This window comes from Psittacula echo (genome assembly GCF_963264785.1).
Source record: "Psittacula echo genome assembly, chromosome: 1".
NCBI classification, from domain to species: domain Eukaryota; kingdom Metazoa; phylum Chordata; class Aves; order Psittaciformes; family Psittacidae; genus Psittacula; species Psittacula echo.
In genome coordinates, this window is record NC_137735.1 from 101,169,463 (window position 1) to 101,193,954 (window position 24,492).

General features: G+C 40.7%; 1 protein-coding gene across 1 annotated transcript in view; it reads right to left on the reverse strand.

Annotated features, from left to right (window-relative positions):
* LMO3 (LIM domain only 3) overlaps positions 1-22,503 on the reverse strand; it is a gene marked incomplete at its 5' end in the record, with an annotated part of 56,601 nt that extends 34,098 nt beyond the window's left edge. Inside the window, 2 exons of the mRNA XM_080623601.1 lie at positions 15,689-15,902; positions 22,479-22,503. Of these exons, the coding sequence (XP_080479727.1) occupies positions 15,689-15,902; positions 22,479-22,503 (239 nt within the window). The remainder of the gene's footprint in view (positions 1-15,688; positions 15,903-22,478) is intronic.
* Positions 22,504-24,492: the final 1,989 nt, after the last annotated feature.

Below are 24,492 nucleotides of genomic sequence, written 5' to 3' on the forward strand. Positions count from 1 at the left end.
GCCAAATCAGAATCTGGTGGGCTGTCACATCAACCAACATTGCTTAGATAGATACTGCCCAGAGCCTTCCAGGTCCAGAGCTTGTCTTTGTATGTCACAGAATCACATAATGGTTTGGGTTGGAAGAGACCTTAAAGATCATCTAGTTCCAACCCCCCTGCCATGGGCAGGGATACCTTCCACTAGACCAGGTTGCTCAAAGCCCCATCCAGTCTGACCTTGAACAATGCCAGGGATGGGTCAGCCACAGCATCTCTGGGCAACCTGTTCCAGTGTCTCACCAGCCACTGAACATCAGCTTTGCAATCTGACATCTTCCACCCCCTCATAACATGAGGGGGAGCACTTAGCTGTTCTGCTGTCTGTACAAGAAACATATAATGAATGTATTTGTACAGGGTGATCCTACTAGGGGCACTGCGACTGTATATAGCTTTCCTCTTTGCCTTGAAGGTGCACCTCCTTGAACAGGGGGACGATTGTCCCACATCCGCCAGAAGGCTTGTCTCCTTCTGCGTAGCCCACCTTCGGAAGGTGGATGCTATGCTGTCCAAGAAGAGTCTCAGTCTTATTTGCCAAGGTGAGTATCTCCGGAGAGAGCACTTTCAGCACTGGAGTTTGGGAAAAACACAGTGTCCAGGAGCCTCGATCCTGAATTGCCAGAGCCACGAAGGGAGCCCCAAGTCCTCATCAGGACTTGCCCAGGAGATGGCAGCTCTGCTGATGTGTGCAGCTAACTCAGTGGAAGAAGACCTGAGGGTGTTGATTGATGGCCACTGAACATGAGCCAGCTTGTGCTCAGGCAGCCAAGAAGGCCAATGGCATCCTGGCCTGTACCAGCAATAGCACAGCCAGCAGGGCCAGGGCAGTGATCATCCCCCTGTACTCGGCACTGGTGAGGCTGCATCTCAAATCCTGTGTTCAGTTCTGGGCCCCTCACTGCAGGAGAGACACTGAGGTGCTGGAGTGGGTCCCGAAAAGGACAACGGAGCTGGTGAAGGGTCTGCAGAATAAGTCTTATGAAGAATGGCTGAAGGAACTGGGGGTGTTTAGAGAAGAGAGGGCTCAGGGAGGACCTTATTGCTCTCTACAACTACCTGAAAGGAGGTTGTAGTGAGGTGGCGGTTGGTCTCTTCGTCCAAGTAAATAAGCAATAGGACAAGAGGAAACGGCCTCAAGCTGCGCCAGGGGAGGCTTAGGTTGGATATTAGGAAAAATGTATACACAGAGAGGGTGGTCAGGTATTGGAACAGGCTGCCCGGGGAAGGGGTGGAATCACCGTCCCTGAAGGTGTTCAAAAACTCTGTAGATAAGGCATGAGACCCTCAATGACATAGTTTAGTGGTGGTCTTGGCAGTCCTGGGGTAACAGCTGAATGTGATGGTCTTAAAGGTCTTTTCCAACCTAGCTGATTCTTTGATTCTATGGAAACTGGAATGCAGCCTACTCTGTCATTAAGGAAGACAAAGGTATTAATCTGACCTGTTTGCATTCCTTCATTTCTAAAGAAAGCAATGTTGGGGCATCAGTAACAACTCTGTCTTTAACACCCCTGATCCCTAAGGGTGGCCAGGTAATTAGGTTGCTTGATTTCTTGAAACTAGAGAAAAAGCCAGTAAGCCCACAGTGAGCACATGGACAGTAACTGCTTTGTAGCTCTGTAAAACAAGATGCTCACCCATCTGTCCAGTCTTGTGAATCCATTCACTCCACTGACAGACACAGAAGGGCAGGCTAACTTCAGCATTCGTGGGTGACATTGGTAGAAGATGATTTCCCCACACACAGTGGGTTTTACTATAGCAATTAAAAGTTTCATCATTTGCTACAAGGGCTCTAAAGCAAATGAAAAATACTCATAAAACTACATTTAAATCACCTCAACTTTAGTATATCACCCGAGACACTGCACAGTTGCTGGAAAAGGTGTTGACTAATCCTAAATAAATGCATGTGAGGGTGAAAACAGAGACAAACTTGGTCTCTATGCTGCTCACAGCACTGTATCAGTGCCATAGCCTAATGTAAAACAAAGTCTTCAGCTTGTTCTACCATGAGACTTAAATACAAGACAAAGCTGTGCACCTGCTCACCTTCCTTGTTTGTCAAGCTGATAGCAAACAAGGAGGGGAAGGAGAAAACATGCTGGACATTGTCATAATCATTACAGTGTGTCCTCCAGTGTCCTTGAACACATTACTCCTTTTCTCTAACACCTGACATCATACCTCGCCACAGCAAATTTTGGGTGAAGTCTTAATAAAACTGTGACATCCACTGTTAAAACTCACTAAATATTCTGTGCTTTAGTGCAAGCAGCGACTCAGCTTGTATGATTTTTTGGAATCACTGCAGCAAGTCGTGAATGATGTATGAAATGAAAAATCCCTACTCACTGCACACAATTTGGGCAATAAAATCTCCCCAGAATATTAAAATAAGCATTTAAATATGTCATTTTATTTTTGTTCTGTGCCCAGCAGACTCCCCCATCTTTCCCAAAGAACATGCAGATACCTCAGCTATCACCAGAGAACGAGAAAGTACGCTCAGAAGTAGACTGGTTCAGTTCATACAGTGTTTCCAGGAAAAGATACAGAAACCTGGAGCAAACCAGACAGAATTATACTGGAGACATGTTCAGGCCTCTCTCCAAACACAATTTTTTTGGTCATTTTTTAAAGTAATATCTAATCTCATCAGCCTGACTCTTTAACTTGATTGACCTTTGGAGATTGCATTAAGGAAGAAACAACAGCACGCTCAATGTAGTTAGGACCATGAGAAGAAACATTTGATATAAATATCATGTGTGCAGCTAGACATCATTTATGTTGGGACAAATACAGCAACATGCTTTGGCTTCAAGCCTTTATTCTTTCTTGCCCCTTTATTGGAACTTTTTTCCCAGCCTGCATTTTGGTGTTGATCTTCTAACTCTGGCCGAGCCAAATGTCTGCTGCTATAATTTAGCTATTCTCTCACTCTCTGCAAGTGCTGCTTTCATCTGTTTTCTAGTGAGTGCCTGTCATATTTTTCATATCCTTATCACGGAGGAACAAGTAGAATGCAATAGGGCTTTTTCCTTGTGTTTATTTTGGGGTTTTTTTGCAGGCAGGAGGTGAGGTGGTGGTCGCAACAGCAACAGGGATACAAAATACAGAGAAATGTTGGGTTACTCTCAATAGGGATTTCTTCCTTACCAAAACTTCTGTATGCAATGGGAAGCCTGTGTTCACACACCACCACTCCCATCCAGAATGACAGATCTCCAGAATTAATCTTGCAGCAAAAGCATTCAGTTCGGAGTACACAAACTGTCAGTTTTCCCCAATCACTAAAAAGTAGGGAGTTGACCAGTTTGCTGGTGTTCCCTTTGAGCACGGGGAGGATGGAAAACTGACAGCAAGACTGCAAATCTACGGAAGAGTGATCTACCCAGATGCAGCTGTCTTGGTCACTGCATTTAGTTTTAGGAAAAGAAAGCAGGGGTCCCATCTAAACACAACTGATGTTATCTTCTCTTGACAAGTTTTCTTAAATTTGTAATTTAATAATTTTTCCTCCCCAAATATTATTTATGAGGATAGACAGTCACCTACATCAGCATCATGTATCTGTTATCTTTGATATTCTGAAATTTCAGCAGAGGAAGAGGCGTAGCTATTAACTCTTTTGCTTCTTCATTTAAAAACTAGAGCCATAACGGTTACTGCCCCTCATATGCAGCAGAAGGAAGAAAGGATTACGGTGGTCACAGACACATGCCACTGAAGCAGGGCCAGACACAAGAACTTTGCAGGTCATACTCCACCCATCAGGAGTAGTGCATTCAACCAGCAACACTGCAGTGATGCTGAACTAGCAGTAACCCTTGTATGTTGGGTCGTTAGGGTTTTTCTCTTGTAACAAACCAAGAGGAAGACAGTAAATACAGTGGTAATATGTGGTCTTATTCTTCGTATCAGGAAGGTGCTGTCTTTGGATGTTACCACCCCGTCTGGAAAGCAAGGCATTGCTGGAAGCTACTGTAGCACATGGGCTATGGAACTGTGTTTTTTCATGTCTTTTCTCAACAGAGAAGCACACTAGGCCTAGGTTAGATTTGGTTCCACAAGAGGTCAGCTAGATCTTAAGGATTCGAAGAAACAGTGCTTAAAAGCATATATAAAACAGTTATTAAAAGTTTAGGAGGTAAGAGAGTTGGTTCCTGAGTGCCTTGCAGGGATAGTGGTTTCCAGGCTTACACTGACAAAAATCACATCTTTCCACTTATGCAAGATTTTCTGGGAAAGTAAACATGCTTGCAATAATTTTCTAAATTTGTTTCCTTCCCATTCAGTTTTTTCCCCTTCTGTTTTCTGGAGTGGAAAGGAATACTTGTCTCTATACCAGCAATTTTATACTCTAGAAAAACAACACTATACTACTTACATAATATTGACAGTGCTGCACAACTAAGCCAAACAGGAGGCACGTAGGAGTTGGTGGCAAGAACTAACTTTTCCAAAAAATACACCTTAAAACCAGAAGGATCAGCTTATGAGGAGGAAGAGATGGGCTTCCAAAGAAAAGGATTTGTGGCAATTAAAATGAAAGTATCAGACAAAAAAAATAGAGTGGTTATATATCTTCTAAAATAACACACACATATATAAAATAGATAAAAATGACCTTTTCACAACAGGAAAACTGTTTATCTGCCGACATGGTAAGACTGTGATTAATAATATTACTTTGAATAGCTGGTTCCAGAGTTGTTTGTCCAGATGCAGTACATTCCTATCAAGACTGGTAATCTAACATATTGCAGTAATTTTTGCAAACATATACTAGCTTTTACTCAGAGTAAACATCAAGGATCTTTTAGAAGAGGAGGTGTATTTGTATAAGGAGGGTAAAGAAGTGGATGAAAGCAATCATCTGCTTACCACAGCAGGAAGAGGTTGTACTGGTGCTCATCTTCAAACTATTCCATGGACAAATTGTTGAAATTGTAATGGGCGCTACCACCTACCCTACACATTTCAGGTGTGCTCTTATAAAATATGTATGTACATTTTATCTATAATTATCAGATGAAAACCTACTTGAAAGACATAAAGAATAGGGAGAAATACCAACACGCTGTTAGGGCTATTACAAGAAAATGCTCAGGCTATGCTGCACCTGGAGACAGAGAGTAATTGGGACCCTGACAGGGACACGTCAGGGATCATAATGAAAGGCCACAGAAGGGCACAGAAGACACCCATCTTTGGATGTGTGCTCATGAAGTAGTTGTTTGTTTCTCTTTGTTTTGCTTGCTGACTCTTTTTACTGGCAGTTCACTCCGCATTATGACTGAATTAGGTAAGGAGGTACTGGATGGAGTGCTCTTGGCTAACTTTAGAGTACAGCCAGGCTCATTAAAACCAGCACGCTTACTGCAGTGTTTGCAGCATTTCCTGTAGGCTTAAAGATTGTTTTAATAAATGAAATTCTAAAGACAGAGAATGTATTTTAATTCATTTTTTAGTGCTCCATGTTATAAGTGTTCAGTGTCATGCTGGATCTTTTTTTTTTTTGTTTAAGTACTGTATGGAGTATAAGAATGTATAAATTTAATATCTTAATAAAAAAGAAAACATTCTTCTGAAAGCCTGAAGCTAAGTACACAGGAAATATTCATTAGCACAATTTTGAAACATGAAGAGAAAGTGAATTTAGAACCCAAGATTCATAAACATCAATACTTTAATAAAGTTTTGTCCCACCTCTTGCCGCTGTCTCACAGGAAAACTGTGGAGAGCAGAGACCATGAGCTGCCCATGGGTTGTAGAGACAAGCCTAGGGTTAGACCCTTAAATCATCCACTAGCAGTTTGATTTGAGGAGGTAGTATGTAGGATTAGCACACAAATAACCATCCTTTCTGCCAGAGAGAAACAGGGCAAGGCTGCTACAGGTGTCAAAACTTTGATTGACATCCTAGACATGGCCGCAAGGTACCGGGCCAGGAGCAGATAGTTGTGGGTTTCAGCAGGGAACAAGGGAAGGATGTCATGCTGTGGGTAGGGGTAATTGCTGTACAGTACATAGCATATGAAAAACAAGGACACAGCACTTCATGATAGGTTTGCAGGCAAAGGCATTTCAATTTTAAATATTTGGCTTTACTAAGGTTTCTAAATTAATTGTCCCTATAGCTATCAATAGGATTATTCAGCGCACAACTCAAGCATGTAGTAAACATTTCTAGGATTAGGGTTAATGTTATTTTAGTATAAAGTGTTTTAAATGTATCAGATTACAGATTAAATAAGGAAGCCACCAAAAACTAGAGCAGAACAGCTCCTTATTGAAACTGCACTCCCCCTTCTTGACATTTTGTATGAGGCAGACACACTAGGCTTATAAAAATTTCTTTGAAGAGTTTGGGGGTTTTTTGTAAACTCAAGTCTCAAATTCCAGAAACTTCTGAATTCTGTGTAAAATTAACTCAATACAAATAAGAAAGTGGAGAAATGCAATTTGTTTCTTTATGGGAAGATGAATTTTTCAGTTTTCTACTATTTAAAACAAACAAAATCTTATCTTTTTTAATGGTAATTTTGAGAAAGAGTAGTAGCTCTGAGGGTCCTGACTTCAAAACAGTCCTGACTTCAGAAAAAGACTTCTATAGAAGCAACCATAGTGACAGAAGATGAGAACTAAGACAATAATTCACAGTAATTGCAAGTGTTATTACCATCCCTAATCCATAGCATGTAACTCACTTAAACCATCATTACCTAGAACTCTTTCCAAGAAATTTATCTGAAAGGCAAAGCCAAGTTCAGTGATTGTTACTGGAAGCATTTTTAGAAGTTGCTCAGCAATAATACATTCTGTTTCTTAGAGCAGACATATTTAAAGTGAGAGTTAATTATTAAATCTGAATTGGCATAAACTTTCCTCTAATAAATATTTCTCTTTAAGGTATCTGCAAAGAGAAAACATTATAAAATTTAAAAATAGAATTTATTTTGTCCCTTGGTGGAACAATAACACTGTTCAATGAAGGTTTACAATATAATGAATACTGTTCAGTAAGTTAGAACCTGAAACTCTGCTTATCATGATATTTATGACTTGGATGTTTATCTTGAATAAAATTATGTTTGATTCACAAGCATTTTGCACATTTTCATATGGATAGAAAAGTGATAACTCTTGTACATAAAGTCCAAAATTTCAAGCTTGGTTCAAAACAAAGGTGAGATACAAAAGTGGCAATAGAAAAACAAGGGGACATTTGGAACCTGGCATAGTATAGAGTCTTTCTAATTTCTTTCTATAGTGTCTTTCTAAGCCAATATATCACTACTTACAGCTTATCCAAATGTATAACTTGACTTATTCTCACTTACTCACTTACTCTCACCTCCCCCAAATGTAGAAAAGATACAATGAAATCCCTGATGTTCTCTGCTCTTGCTTCCCCCTAAATAATTTTATCTTTGCATGTTGTGCAATTCTCACTTTCATCCACTATGTGCCAACATAAGACATTATCATTTTTGCAAAAGAAAAGATGAAAAGCTTGAATTCCAGTACTGCAGAATGTCACTTCACTCAAAACCTGCAGGAGAATTTCCCGAAAAAAATAATTCCTGAATATGTTCTTCTCTTTTATAAAAGTGGCCATTTTCTGCTAGTGAAAAGTTCCCTTTGTGTTGTGTTTTGTTATAAAATAAACAAAATAGGGCTTACTCTAATCCCAAAGGAAAATATTTTGCAGTTAATAATTAAGGCTACTGTAGTCTTTGAAAAATAGGTACTAAATACTTTCTAGGTGCTGGTAGCTGCAGTTTGGTAGCTCCCAGTGAAACTGGGAGAGGGACTGAATTGTGAACCAGCTATATGATCACTCCATCATGATATTTTAGAACATGTTTAAACTAAACCTGCAACTAACCATACTGATTGCTATCAAGATACTCAACCGTTAACATAAACTTAAAGTCTGTCTTAATTGGTTTTAGGGAAGATGGGACCATCATCATGTTGCAAGAACCTGTACAACATGGGGTGAGGAATTCCACCACAATTCCTGAATAAATATATATGTATCATACGAAGAACACGTGCAGAGGGAACATGAGCATGGAGAGCTTGCAAGGTATCGTAGCTGTATACTGGTCCATTCTGATACATGGGTTGCTCAAGATCAAATCTGGGTGAGCTACATATCCTATTGTTTGAGCAATTTATATTTTCCCTAATATGTGGTCTAGATCTGATACTACTTTTGTGATTTTTCTGGCCCAGGGAATGTTTCAGGTTTTCTGTTTGGCTTAGTTTTAATACCATTTTACATATTAGAAAGAAGTGGAACCAGCAGTTTCTGTTAATCCAGATGTTACTTATTTCTAGCCCATTACAGACTTGTTTTTTTTGGCCTGATGAGGTACAGCTAGCTCTTCCATCCATTCCTTTTCAAGAAGATGGTGATTTGATAGATTGATACATACACCTAAGAAAGCAGCATGCTCTACAGATGACTTATAGAGTCTTTTCTCTTTCTAAATATGAATCTACTGATACCCATAGCCATTTCAAAAAGTACCCATCATGCACAATAAGACTCAAGTGTCGAAAGGCTAATGATTCAGAATATAACTCAGGAAGGTGTAAAGCAACAGTACCAAAATTACATTACAGGGAAGTAGGAGTAAAACTTGTAAAGTTTTTTTGACAATGTAAACTCATTGCTTCAGGTGTTTCTGTCAGAAGAATTATAAAAAAAAAAAAAAAAATCAAGAATATTTTGACTAGGAGAAAGAAAAAGTCAATCTTGTAACTATTACTTAGATTTATTTAAAAGGTCATCCATTTCAACACTAAGAAATCTGTTGGGAATTTTGCTATCAAAAAACCAATGCATTTTGTACAGTATACTCAAAATACAGATTCTTAAGGACAGCAACAATTAAGACCAATTTAATTTAGAAATCATTTGAGTATTGCATACTGTGTATTTTGATTTCCAAGTCCATCATGAAATATATTTAACTTCAGTGAGAAGTTAAGAGAAAGGAATTCCTATAGTCAGGAGGGCTGTAACAATACTGTCCATTTGATTAACATCAAGGAGGAATGTAATCTATTACTTGGAACATTTGAAGACTATAGCAAATACAACAAATTCAGTAAGAAATTTTTTTTTAGTTACATGGTTGACTTATTTTTCAGTTTTGGGTAAAAACCTCATAAAACCAATTAAAGTTTTAAACAAATTAAATTATTTTTATTTATTTTCAAGGAACAGACATGCAGCAGAAATCAGAACTTATTAAAGACACCTCTGTGCAAAGCAGTAAGAGCTAAACATTCTGCTACTACATTACCCATAGATGCATTTTTCACATATAGTTCTAACCAAAAATGCAGAAAGTTTCCAATCAAAGCTTGGATGTCAAATCACATGTCATAATATAGTTGATAATATTACTCTTAAAGTAAATAATTTTAATATGGGTATTATTTAAAATCTATTTTATAAAAAAAAACTAGTCATAAAGTCCATTCTGAGGAAAAATTCAGCAAGGAAGAACTTAAGAAAGTTGCATTGCTTTTAAAAGAGAACACAGAAAATGCTAAATCAGTCTTACAGAATTGCTCTTTCACCAAATCTTTTCCCATCTTCTGGCATTGCAGATTTACCTAGGCTGCCCCCAAATCACTGCTTTTATTAAGCTTTATTGAGTTGCGATGCGTTGACAAAAATCTGTGTAGGAAAATAATTTTCCATCAAAATACATCTTCCTGTAGTAAGGTAATGAAGAGCTGTAGGACAGGCTTTAAGAAGCACTGTACTTTCATGTGAAAAGTCTCCTGAAATTCTTTGAACATTTCCAGGGGATTAATGAGGTATTTTGACAACTCACAAGAAGCGCCTGGTTTTCCAGAAGCCTTATAAGAGGGAACATTCACATTCTTGGAAATTAAACTGTGTATTTTAAGCCACTAAAAATAACACAATTATTAAAAATTTGGCAGCTCTGAAGAAAAATACCAGCAGATACGAGGAAACACATGGAACTGCTGAGGAGTGTCAAACTTGAGTACACACATTTTATAGCATTTCAACATGACTTAAACATCAATTTTAACAGCTTAATTGACTGTTTCTTATTAAAAGCTATCACAGATAAGCTAAAATAAGAACAAGCTAAACTGGCCAGAGTGTAACTAAATCAAAAGCATTATTCTTTGCAAGTTGGGTGGATTAACTGTGCATACACACATTACGCTTGTTGTAGTACACCTTTATACCTTCAACAACTGTTACTGTTTGAAGGCTTTCTAAACCTTTGGCAATTAATGGGAGAGAGAGAGTAGAGTATTCCTGCCTTTCTCTCTCTTTTTTGTTTTTTTAAGACATTCTAAATAATACAATTAATATAAATTTAGATGAACATTCATCTCATGTAGCAAAATTAGAACAAGCAGACCACTACACCTGCCTTTTCTGTATATATTTTAAAATATTCTTAGGACCTATTCCTACAAGCTAGTATTCCCTTGAATACTTAAATGCATTGCAACAAGGATATTAATGTACAAATTGCAGTTCAGTTCTGCAAAGCTTTAGTGAAGAAAGCAGGGTTTTCTTTAGCTGTAAATACCTCAGTATTCCTGAAAACTCAAGGTGCTTAAATCTTTAAATATCCACCCTTATTTAATCAAGCTGGGCAAGAATCATACAGAAGCGTAATTTTGAAATAACCTTATAACAGGTAGTGGATTGTAAGGTGTCAATGCAATAAATGCATTGACGACAGCTTGTATCTTTGTGTTTGCAATACTTAAAGTGCACTTTCCACCACCCTAGAAATAGGATCTGTTAATCAGTACCAGGCTACAAGATGTTTTAAGTCTAAGAACTCCTATGTAGTAATTTTTAAATAATAATTGCCTTTAGAGTGTGAGCAGTTGTACAGGAAAAAGCAGCTCTCTAAACTCTACTCTTTTCACTCTGCACCCTTCCACAAGCTAAATATTTTATAGAAGCAGCATCTTTAAGATGCTTATGGTTGAACACTTTACTTTCTGTAGTCACATCTCGTTATTTACAAGACCTCATCCAATATATGTGGTTTTGTCTCAGGTCTTCAAACCAGCAAATGGGAACTGCCCCTGTCTTCAGGAATAGTGATCTACTCGTTTTCACAGCTATTCAGGGGTACTCTTAAAGTCTGCAGTACATTTACAAGCAAAATCAATAACCAGGTTGGGCAGTGGAGGTGGGGGTGGACTTCTGTGTCACCACCCTCTCCACCTCTGATAGCGTTTCAGATGTGTTTCAGGGCAAAAATTCCACCCCAATATATTAGTTTGGTTAATCCTTTTCCTATGATCTGTTTGTCTGATTAAGCAAATTATGCAAAAAGTAATAAAAGTTCTAATTCAATTTCCATGTTAAGAGATGGGTTTGAGGAAAAAAAAAAAAAAATCAGAAACCATATTCTTTGTGTTTACTAAGAGATATGCACTCCAACATTTAGTGTCATGGAGCTGGAGTTAAAACCAGAAACGGTGAAGATAATTTAGCTGCATGAATGCCTGCTCTTCAGTAAAATGCTGCCAAAATTAAATAGGAATGAAACAGCACTTTGTAGTCATTGGTCGCTCAGCAGGGTTTGCGTAGTTAAAAACCTAAGTGAAAAGGGTGATTGACCTACATTGCTACTAGCTTAGCACAGCTGTACTTTCATATTTTTGCTGCATCCGAGGAAGCTCATTATTTAATACAACTGAGTTACATGTAATTGTCGGTCTTTCATTTTACACTTTTAGGGGCCAGATATGAATCTCAAATGTGTGCCAGGCATTACTGTGCATCTGGAAATATCCGCGGCTGCCCATTTGCATGCAAGGCTAAGAGACAGGATTGCCCACAGTTGCACCTGAAATCAGGAGGCTGCCCAGGGGTAGGAGGACCTCACAAATATGCAGAAATCAAATGAGCAGATGGAACAGAAAGCAAATCCCTTGACACCCCGAAGGCAAATGTTCTGCTGTTTCCCTATTGTTTTGAGCAGAAGCAACCCAGAACACGCAACCAAAGCACATTTCACACAACTCATACCTGCAGTTAAATAAGTAATAACATTCCAGTTAACAACCAGTTTGACAAGTTAACAGCCCAAGGGCTGTTAACATAATGACTGGTCATTAATGGCAGTAATGACAGATTTCAAAGGGAATATTGTGCTTGTAAATGGACATGCTGCCAGTTAGAAGAGCGGACAGAGCAGGATAGGCTGATACATTAAGATGTCACCATACAGCTCTGGAGGGAGAAAGAAAAGGGAAAAAAAACCCCAACTTCTTGCATATTTCACTTACTGCAAATGGACTTGAAATATTGGCGTAAACCTAAGTTCCTTAAATTGAGTCTTCACTTTCTAACCCAGGAGTGTATAAGCAGGAGACAGAAGCCTGCAGGGGAATTATACTCTGCATATAATTTTCACCAAGTGTGTTATTTCTAACATTGAGTCCTTTCTTTACTCAAGTCAGTTCTCATCCTTGTTAACAAAACAGAGTTCAGTCCTGCTATGGCCACCCTGATACCTTTGGTGTCATAAGCCACCTCTGAAACCACTGGAGTGACTTATATGAATCAGTTTCCAGAGTAAAGCCTCCCACCCAAAGCATCTTCCAAGCTCCTTACCTCATTAAAGATTTCTTTCATCCCCTCAACATCCCTCAATCCAGAAAAAAAGGTTTTAATACAATAAAATTAACTAATTTTACCAAAGCACAGAGCTAAAGCAAAGCAAGTTCTGAAGTTCTGAAGATTTAGAGTATTTATGAAAAGCATAAAGTGGGTACCTCAGGGCTCAAATGCAGAAGAACGTGCATCAGTGTGGGTTTAGTTTTTCAGCAGCATGTCTAAATGAGAGATACTGGAAGTATCATTGCAAATAGCCAAAGACACAATCACACACTTTGTGAATTTAACCATGAATGTTAAAGCACCCAAACTGGGTACATTACTGCTTATAGCATCTGTACAATGGTTGTCTTATTGGAAGACATAATGAACACAGAGAGACAAGTTAATAAGCAATTTTACTCTTTATAGTATCATTCAAGCCACATATCCTCTAGAGGGCACCACATAAATTAATAGGGAGCTAGAACATTTTTATATGTAGCAAAGATTCCTTTTATGGCTGAAAAGAAAAATAATAATAAATAAGGATAGTTTGAAACTGTAACTGAACCCTAATCTGATCATTAGTACAAAGTAATTTGTTCTTTAAATTCATATCAAGTGGGTTGCTAAATATGAAAGCTTATTTGACTACAAAGCTAGAGAACGTTTAACTCTTTTCTACATTAGCATTAAAAAGATCACTTTTATAGGTTCATTGCATAGCTAAGTAGATAAGATGCAATGAGGCAAATGACTATCTGCAATTACCTTAAGTGCATCAGTTTGAAGTTTAGTGTAAATACCAAGTTTAAATCTATGCACTCATAAATATCACTAAAAAAAATGCTCATGACAAGATAGCTTCATTAAGATTTGATAAACCCAGAGACACAACAAAAAAAAAAAAAAAAAAAAAAAAAAATTCAGAGATTTAAAACTGATTATATGATTTTTCGTGTATGCTGGTTTCACTGGAGCAGAAATAAATACTGTGTATGAGCAAACATCTGAAACACCAGTTTTGAATGTTTGAATGTGGTCATGACAGACAGAAAATACACTCTCCTTTCTCTGAATCGCTTAGTATGAATTTCAACAATCTGTTAGCAAAATATTTACTCCTGTTACACCTTCAAAGACTGGAGAGCAACAGTGTGTGTGTGAGCACACGCACACATCCATGCTGGGGAAATATGCTTTGCTCATATCTCTGCTACTAGATCACTTTTGGTTTTGATTTTAAAACATGGGATCTGCTCCACTAACACTAAGGAGATCTGGTAAGTTCAAAGTCTCCAGTAAATTTGGAACTCACATCAAGCAGCCATAGCAGAGATTTTTCTCTCCTGCACACGCTTATTGTAGAAAGATCCCTAAAATGGGTTTTGAAAATTAGGATGTTACCTTCCCCCCCCAGAAGCTGTTCTCACCCCTCTCTACAGACACACAGTTTAAGATAAAAAGTTACGTTCACAAAAGTTAGGTTCGTGTACAACAGTTCCCTTCAATTCAAACAGTTCCCTGCCAATCTTAAAAAGTAAGGTTTTGTTACCTACTTCTTTGGCAGATTTAACACAAGGGCTTTAAGATGCGGACCTCTATGGTAAATTCTCACCACTCTACCTTACATTCATTTCAGAGTTTTAATGGGTAGCAGAGCACTTCACCACTGAGTAGTCCAAGCCCATGTCTGGAAAACCTTATCTGCCATGCAGCCTCAGCTGAACAAACGCACTTGTGAAGACTTTTGTTCCACTCTAGAAAAAAAAAGGCTATAACATCGAGAGCCAAAGTAGCAATAGTTGTTAATGGTTTAGTTTTGATTCCTGTTCTGACCTACCCATGCTGTCCAACATGGGAACTGATTGGTGTGTGGGAATCTCTTATTTGGTACCTGTGCTTAAACTGATCTTGTAAGTTAACACATTCAAAGAGAATTTTAATTTTTCCCCAGTGTATTACTGCCTTCAGTGTCCCTTTAAAAGGAAAAGGCGTCACTACGGGGGCAGAGGAAATATTCCCAGAAGTTCATGTTAGCCTGGAGCAGCTAGTCTCATTAGGCCCTCTCTACAGGGAATGGATGAAAGGTGCTACTATAGGAAATAGGTGCTCTGAATCACCCCAGAGAACTGTTTTCTCTCTATTTACTATTGAGATCCGAGGGAGACTAAAGTTCCTGATTAAACTTAGTTGCTGCAAAGTAGCACTATTTATTTCTACGATCTGCAGATAAACTTGCCTTGCGCTGCTCATCAGCACATTGCTACGAGTTATATCTCAAATACCTTTGAGAATGTAGATTCTTAAGCAACAAAGAAGGTAGAAAAGTTAGATGACTATTTGCTCTCTCTGAGTAGTGGCAACAGGTTATTCAGTGTTCCACTCAGGCCACCGAGTTAAATCAGGACCAAAATAGATTTGATCCTACTAGCTACATGGTTATTTAGCAGTGGGAAGACAGTTGGTCATCTTGGTCCAGCTTCTAACAGCTAAATGGCAACATTCATAAAGGCTTCTAGTGCCACAAATTAAATCCCTTGGCAAACTAAAAGGATGAAAGTGGGTAAGTGAAAACAAATGAAAGCACCCCTTACTTACAGAATCCAAACCCTGCACTGAAGCTAGTGAAAACCATGTGAGCAGTTTCAGGCTGCTATACCTGGCTACTGCTGTGCTGCTTGGAGGAGGAGCAGAGCAACAGCTCCCTGGGAGCATGGTGCTGTGAAAAGCACAGGCAGGGTTTGCTTTCTCCCTCCTCTGAGCACAGAACCCCAGTATTAGCAACCAGAAAACTGACAACCACTGCCATGACCTGGTTATTTGTTCTTTTTTGATTCAGATTTTAGTTTTATCTCTGTATCTTACTATTTGCTTTCTCATCCTCCATATATACTCAGCCTTGCAGCCCTCAAGTACCGCTTATGCAATAGCAACTACATAGCGAGGATTGAGCAGATTTTCCAAGTTTGTCAGTGAATATAGGAAGGATGTGGCCTACCTCAGATAGTCTCTGCGACAAAGGATAAGGTTGGCTTTGGTGTACAAGGTAGAGCCCACCTCCCCCAGGCGACAGTCACAGCAGGCACATTTCAGGCAGTCTTCATGCCAATATTTGTCCAGGGCCTTTAGAAGATACCGGTCTTTAATCTTACGGTTGCAGCCAGCACAACCTTTCGGCTTGGTGTCTGGCTGGACTGAGAGCATTTGTATACCTGAAATACAACAAGAGAAGAGAAGAGTGAAAATAGATATTCTCCTGAGTACAAATCTCACCCTTTTCTTCTTCCACTTCACCACTGCCCCCACATCTAGTTTGTTAAAAAAGCAGTGGTGTAGATCGGATGAAATAACCTAGATAGTCCACAGCAAGCTGAAAAAAATGCTAAGATAAATTTGAGAGCAGAAGCTTCCACTGCTCTAAGTTCCACAGTTTCTCTTTAACACTTTATTTCCCTGGTCTCTTTGCTGAAAAGAAATAGGATTAAAAATTTAAAATGAGAAATAAAACCAGTTCAGTTGAAAAGTCATCCACTTTCACCCAAAGTACGAAATATTTAGCAAAATTTTAAATAAACAGCATATCTATGATGGCACACATAGTGAAATCTACATATTTGGACCTATTTGCACTATCTTTATAAAATATGAAAGCACTCCAGATTCTAAAAAAGAGAAAACTGAAGCTGTTAGAGGCACAAGGCCAGAGTTTCAGGGAGGTTTGACGCAGACATTTTGGTGCTAGTGGGGGGAATGTTTAGTTTTTTTAAGATTTCAGTTCTTGTTATGACTCATGAATGAAGCAATCAGACCCCCAGAGACTTCAGTACCAGCATCTCCAGTTACAACCTGCAGTGTGAGGACCTTCGGAAAGATCTAAAAGGTCAGAGAGTTGCCAGTTTGTCAAAGAAGAAAACACAAAACAAGAGACAAACAAACAAAAACACCACCCCAACGCCCCCAGCTCCCTCCATATCAGCAAAATATAAAAACCCCTGCCCCACTTTCCAATCACCATTTTAGCCAACAGCTAGTTCAGGACAAGGAGTACAGTAGTGTCCATTAAGTGCATATATATACCTTTAGATGTAATAGCAGAGAGCATTTAAAAAACAATTCAAATGTCTGAACCACAGATTAAGGGAGGGAACTGGTAAAAGTGGAACACAGTTGAGCGCTGGTACACAGAGCAGTGCAGCCAGCTTCCAGAGATCCATACAAAAATCAATTGCTCTCAGTTTTACAGTAAATGGGGAGAAAAGGTCACTGCCCCAAAGTGCTTACAGACTGGTCTCTCTAGGTTAATCCCACAAACTGCCATCCCATTATACTCAGACCAATTCTCTGAAAGTCATCCCTTAGAATAAACAAAATCATAGCTATGTGGAGGCTAGGCACCAGAGAGGAAGAGAGAACTGACACGCTGTTAGGCTAGTTCACTGTCTGAAAGACAATCAGAAACATAACTTTAAAAAAAATGCTACTCATTAGAGTGCATTTGGATATTACAATGAGATTTGTCAAGACTGGGCAACAAGTGCTGTTGCCAACAAGCAAATCCTACCCCAAATTCAGGGTACAGCACCCTATTATTATCCAGAGACTGTGAAAGGCCAAATAGTCTTGCAACAAAGAAAAGCAAATTCAAGAGCTCATCAAGAATGCTCCAATACCTACTGGTAAGAATGCTTTACAGTCCCAGCTTCTATCAGCAGATATCGGTTGGTGCTATAATACACCCTTACAGACAGGCAGGCTCAGGGAGCTAGAACACGAACAAGTTGGGGTTTGTTTTGGGGGTTTTGTCTGTTTGTTTTTTAAAGCAGCCTGTACAAGGAAAACACAAAAATTAGTGTAATCTTTGAGGCAATAGTAACTGTACTATGTTTTAACTAACTGTCTTTATGGATATCGGCGCTACAGAGACAAGAGGTTAAATGCTACGCTGGCTGAGGCGTCCCAGGGATCTCTACGAATACGTGTACATGGAACACATAGAATTTATGTGGACCACAGCAACCATAGAGCCAGTGAAGTGACTTTCAAGGATTACCAAGCTGAACTCCCAAATTTCACCTGAGAAGCTGATCACTGAATTAGAAATAGTAATTCTTATTGTGACATGTAAGTACAAAAGCCTTGCTCCCCGCTTTGTAATACGCTCTCTATTGCATATTTTGGAGTGATATATTTACCTGTTAAATTAGCTGTTCAGTTATACGCCGACAGTTCTCCTAGTGGGCACCCTGAGGTACCACAGCAGTACTGGTGCACGGCATTGAAAGCTCATAGCAAAAAGTGTAAGATCTGTATTTTTCTATCCATAAGTATAAAAAATGGCATTGCTGCCTTCCTGTTACTCCCCAGTCAATGCTACTCTCATAGCTACAACACCATGTACAGACTCAAGAGACACTTGTTGTTCACAGAGGAGAGGATGATGTCTAGTGACCTGCATAGGGCTCTGCAGTGTGTGCCAGACCTAGGAAAGAAAACACACTTCTCATCTTGAGCAGGCACCATGAGACAAAGGCTGAGCCTTTACAGTATTTTCGGTTGCCAACTATCTCCCCTAAATCCAGGGTACATACATGAAGCAGCAAAATAACACTGCTGTGAATAAATTCTAAAGGCAGTGAAAATATGAGAGATTTTTGGAAAAGAACCTACACCAGACTGTACAGGAAAGTCCTGCCGGAACTCTAATAGCTTCGCTAGGTCAAAAAGCCTTAATCTGTAAAGTTGAGTATCATGGCAGAGTATAAATGTCTGTTAAGTGCCAACAACAAGCTTATCCCCAGCCTATCTCTTCGGCCACATAGAGGACAAATACCTAAAATTTGCCACAATTTGTATCAACTTCTTGGAACTCAGTATAAAAGTTCAGAAGCAAGAAGGGCTGTTCTAGGACTTTAATCTTTAGCTCAAGGGAAACCAGGATAAACTAGAAGCTAACAAATTTAAAGCCTTTAAAGAAAAAAACCTTAATGTAAAAATTTTGTCGCCTGATAAGGGAGCAGGTTAGAGAGTGAAGGCTGACAGCATCTGATCCAGGCAGATCTACTGTCCTGTGCCATCTGAAAGGAATAAGATGCCACAGAAACACGGCTAAACAAGCGAGCATCTGAACAAATTGCAATAATCAAGGCTGATAATTCCTGAGGTATATGCAGCAAACAGGAGGTTATTGTATTACAAATAAAACTGCAGCTTGCACAGTCTTGCACATACCCCTGCACAACATTTGAGACATTTTCTACTGATGAAGAAAGTAGACAGAGCACTGCCATTCATGCTGGTTAGCCCAAACCTTCTTGTAGAGACAAGTGAAAAGGGGCAGGCACTCCATGGAAGTCGTGCTAGCTACCCCACACATCTATTTTCTTGAGTCTGAGAAAGAAGGTGGTGCTGACATCCCCCTGGCAGCATCTTCAGATCAAGGATTCAATCTGCAGCAGCTTTTGGAAGAAACAAATGCTTTTTTCCTCTGATAGATCTGATATTTCTGCACTTTACTTTCAATGAAGCTGCTTCTACCTTAATGAAGCTTAAAAAAAGAAAAAAAAAGAATCTCCAAACTACTGCTTCTTTATAAAAAAAAAAAAAAAAAAAAAGTTACTCTTTTTTTGAAGAGTAGAAAGGTTCTAAACAAAACAAAGCACAAAACAGCGCTCTGAAAAGTGTTTTACGTATCTCCAAATTCTTTGCACATGCCCTTTTCTTTACATGCCCTGGATTAAATAATTTTGAAAACAGAACATTTTGTTACTTTCTTCGGTACTGTATGAGTCACCTTAATGCAGATCATCTCACCGACCATCTCTCTCCCCTTTAACATTCCCATAATATCGCCGATGCAGTTACACTTTTCAGATACGTACTTGTGTCTTCTTAGCTCTCAATTTGGCAGTAAGAATACCTGCACCTTGCTGTCAGCCAGCTTTTCACAGGCTGCAGTTTAGGTACCCATTTGTTTCTTAGGATGCCGGAAGGACCCTTTCAGAGCCTGACAGCACCTACAAAGCCATCCAAACTCCTCGCTACTGAAATACCAGGTAGTGGCACACAGCACTGCTGCCTGGCTGTCCTCTTCTCCCTTGGGAAAGCTGAGCTTATAGAGCACTTCCAAAAAAATCCCATGCAATAAGTGCTACACCCAGGCTGTTAATTAAATAAATAAATAAATATAAAATCAAAGCCAGTTTTCCCTTCAGTTATGCACAGTCCTACCAATGCTCTGCATCACAGAGCGTATCTGTTCTCAAAACTGAGAGATTTCAGTGCCTAGTCTGTCACTGTCAAACAAGCCCTTTTTATTTCACCCCAATATGCTTTCAAGGGCTTTCTCTACCCTTCCCTCCATCCCAGTCCCCAAGATACTACACATAAACTGCAGAGCTGTGCAGGAATCAGACTTCTTCATCACCATCCACCACCCTTAGGATTTTTGAAGGGAGAACTTAATAACCTGCTTGGTGGGTTTTTGAATTTCCCCCAGTCTCCCCAGATAAGTTCAATGCTACTGACTCCCATCCCTGGTTATTGTTATTATTGTGTGATGAAACACTGTCAACTGATTTGTAACTGTGATTTCTGGATAAAGAGGAAGATTGCTGAAAAAAGCTAAATTAGGCTCCTGGAAGAAGGCAGAGAAACAAAAATCCATCTCACTCCAATCATCACCCTTCTCAAAAATCAAACCGAATGAATATTTGACATAATGAACTATTTTGTTAGTGATTTAGTAGCATCTATAAGCAAAATTGGCTCCTGATGATGCTGAGTGCAGCACACACAAACCCCACAGAACTCAGTTTCTGGTTTGTGGTACAGACAGTCTTTAAAAGACACGTTAAAGGAGGAAGAGGTGGATATTATTACATGCTGGACAACTTGAAAACTTTTAAAGACCACTCTTCCCACTCTCATTTGCAGAGGCACACACGCAAGGACAGTAGTATGTCCAGCATACATACAGTATACATTCATACATACAGGATGCTGAAGTTCTACCAAGCACAGTAGTATGTACAGCATACATACAGTGCATACAGTAGTATGCATTGCCTCTACTCAAATCAGTTTGGAGCAAATTATCAGTGCACTGGTCTTCAAAAGACAGCATACTGACAATATACAGCCAACAAGAGAGTTAGAGATCTAGTAGAAGATAAAAAGAATACTTTTACGATGCTTTCCCACTTTGTAGCTTCATCCTAAAAACAGAGTTCCAGTAATTCAGGATAATACACACACAGACTTAAAGAGAAAAAAAAAGTTAAGGTTTCAGAAGCAAAGAAACATTTCAGAACTCACATGTAGCACATCAGGAGTCATAACTAGTTTTAGATTGGCATGTAAATTGTTCTGTGGAAAATTCTTACTGCCTCCGAGACCCTGCTATTCTGTGTTATTTGACAGTTTAAGGGAAATCATAATTAAAAAAAGAGACATAAATAATAGCCTGTGCAGTGTGGTGCACAGAAATAAGTAGAACCATTTCATTTAAACTCTGGTGAGCTTTTAATTGCCTGGATTGCATTGTGAACCAGCCTAACGGTTGATTGCCTCCATTATGCTCTCTTGTTCTGTGCAATTCATCCGCACAGTCTCAGCTTCTGTAGTTAACACAACAAAGTAACCGCAACTCCATAACACTCAGGGGTTTTTAAAGAAATATAAAAGTAAGGATTTTAGTACTCTGGATATAGTCTCTTCTCCATACTTTTGAGTTAATTTTCCACGCTATATAACTAAACTTCACCTTTGGCCCCTTCTTCTGCAGAGGAATCTGATTTTTTTTTTCTTTATTATTTTGGGTTTTTTTTTTTGTTAATAAGAGAGGTGGGCTGGGAAGGGATGGTGGAAGAGAAGAGGTTAGGTAAAAACTAAAAATGGGAATGCAGTCCCACAGCTGGGAGCAGTGATATGGCTTAAAAGAATTTGGCCAACACGGCTAGTCGATTGCCAAGAGACACCAAACAAAAGATTTCTCTTCTTCTTTCCCCTTTTTGAAAGCTAGATTGGGCCTAAAAGCTTGTTTCTTTCTGTTCAGTGGCCCAGAGCATCCCTGCAGGCTGTAGCCCCCTAAGGGACAGCGCAGCAAATAGATGTACCCAGATCTCAGGGACAGGGGGTGCTTAGCTCTGTCCCTACAGCTGTCGTGTCCCCCCACGTCTCTGCCTCCAGCTCTCTTCACACACACACACACACACCTCCCCCATTTTTAGAGCAATGGTGCTGGGAACCAATTTGATTCCCTTTTTCTCCAATGCAGCTGCAAGGCTCAGAGATACTGACATTTTTCCACTCTTATCAGTTTAATTACAGTTACCATGGCAGCAAAGTGCTAGTGCTTGGCAAAGGCCAACAAGAGATTTGCAAGACTGAGTTCAATTTTGATGCAGCTCACATGCAAAATAAAAAAATAAATAAGAAACATACACTCTCCAACAAAGAATCCCTTTCGGAGTTGGACGCTCAACCCTTTTGTGCTAATTCCCTTCCGAGCACGGCGGGGACGGGGCGATGGGGAGAAGAGAGGAGAGGGAGGTGCCGGGGAAAGCGTGCGGTGGCATTCGGTGCACCCCGCAAAACGAGCGGGTTTGAGCAGCGGTCCCGCAAAGCCCCATCTTGGGGCTCTTTAGAGCACACTCAGGCTCTCGCCAGGGCAACGCATTGGGGGTCGACGAGGGAAGAGAAGTGCTCTCGCTGTTCTCCCCGCCACCCCTCCCAGTTACAGCTCACCGCTCCGGCTCGGTGCGCGCTACACGGGGAGATCGCCGCCTTACCAAAACTTTTCTCCTTTTTCTGCATGAGTTGATTTACGAGCGCCTGGAGAGCTCCTTCTCATTGAAGCACCGAATCCCGGCAAAAGTAGCAAGTGGTTCCCCGGCTCGGGTCAAGTGACCGGGAGTGCGGCGCGGCGCAGCCCCGGGGAGGCGAAGGGGGGGGGGACGGACGGCGGGAGGAGGGGAGGGGGAGACCGGGAAGGTGGGGGTATCCCCCGAGCCGCCGGCCGCGTACGGCGATGGCGAGCGGCAAAGCCACATGCTCCCCTAACTCTACCCGTAAACCTGTAATCTCAGTGGTCTCTTAGCTTTGTTTTAACAAATGGGTTTGATTAAACTGTCACATGCGGCGTTAGCATACCATATAGTGCTCGGGATGAAGGGAGGAAAGGGAGGGCAGACGGGAGGGGGGGGAGGGTGTGAAAAAAAAGAAAGGCCCGCAGACAGAAGTACTGTTTCATAACGCCAGCCCGGCTGCCCATCTCCATGCCGGTCCAAGGGAGGCTGCCCGAGCCCGGATGCCCCCAGCAGTCCGGCTCCCCCCGGCATTTTTTGCCACCCCCAGCCCGCTCTGCTCCTCCACCCCCCCGGCTCCCCCCACCTCGACGGCAGCCGCGCTCCTCCGCCGCTCTGCCCAAACGGTTAACCCGGCACCGAACCAGTTGCAAATTAAACTGCTGTACGGGGAGGCTTGCGGATTAAAGCCGGGGAGTGGGAAATTAACAGAGTCCCTTGATAATTAAAAGCACGTTTCGGGAAGCTCTGGAAGAAGCAAGAATAATAATAACAATAATAACGGGGGGGGGGGGAGTGGTGGTGGTGCTGCAATTCATTGTTAAGTTTGACTGCTATTTCTCGAGGCATACAGTTGGATGGATTTCGCTCAGCATCCTCTGCTTGCATGTATTTCATGTCTCATCATAAAAATAATGAAGCCTCACATGATTTAAACAAAACAGTCTCAGCAGAGCTGCAGCTTGAGTGAAAGTTGCAGTGCAGAGATGTGTGTGTGTGTATTGCAGCCCCGGCTTATGACTCAGAGAGAGGGAGAGAGGGAGAGTGATGCAGACACACATACACAAATGACCCAAAGCTTATGTACACAGTTGCCTCACTTACCTTCTCAATTAAGCGATATAGGGGAGGCAGTTCAATAAGCACAGTGGCTGCTTTGTAGCTCTTCTCCTTGGAAAAGGTCAAAAAGAAGCATTGTTTGGGGAAAAAAAAAAATAAAGAGGGGGTGGGAGAGGTGGGGAGGGAGATCGCTATTCTTTAAGTTTAAAATAATGAGGTCCTCAAGGATCCGCCAAGTAATTGTGTTGACCGTATCCGAGCTACAGGTGTCCTCCTTTTAGTATCTTGCAGTCCAAGGCTGTCTGTCTCCGTCCTGGCTGAAGACAACTTACCTAAAGCAGCGTGTGAGGAGCCGAGTTGAATGAAGTCAGGGCTTTATCAGCTGCAAAATGCAATCCCTTACCAGCCAGACATAATACAGCAAAAGAAAAGGTCACTCAGTTATTACTGAGCCAGCAGAGCCCAGGCAGCTCTTGTGGAAGACCACAGAGAAGCAGCTCCCTTCCGATTTAAGGCTATTTACCTCTCTCCCCCTCCACCCACCCTTCTTCTCCCCCCTCCCCCCTCCCAACTCCCCCTTTCTCTCTCCCTCTCTCTTTCTCTCTCGTTCTGCAGCTCGCTCAAGTACAGCCGCCCTCGGAAAGTGCAAAGCAGCCAGGAGACAGATTGGGCTTTGTTGGTAATTTCCCATGGTGAAAATTTACAAGCCTGCAAGTGCAGTCAGCAAAACCACATGCATATGCTAGACACAAACACCAGGGACACACACACACGCACACACAAGTGACCTCTACTGAAACTGCTCAGGATCACCTTCCCAGAGAGCGCTCCCGAAACAGACCAGGGAAATAGGGGAGCGCCCACCCCCCCCCCCCATCACTCCTCCCAAAATACTTTGCTTAAACAAAACAATAAGTTGCCCACGCAAAAATTTAAAAAA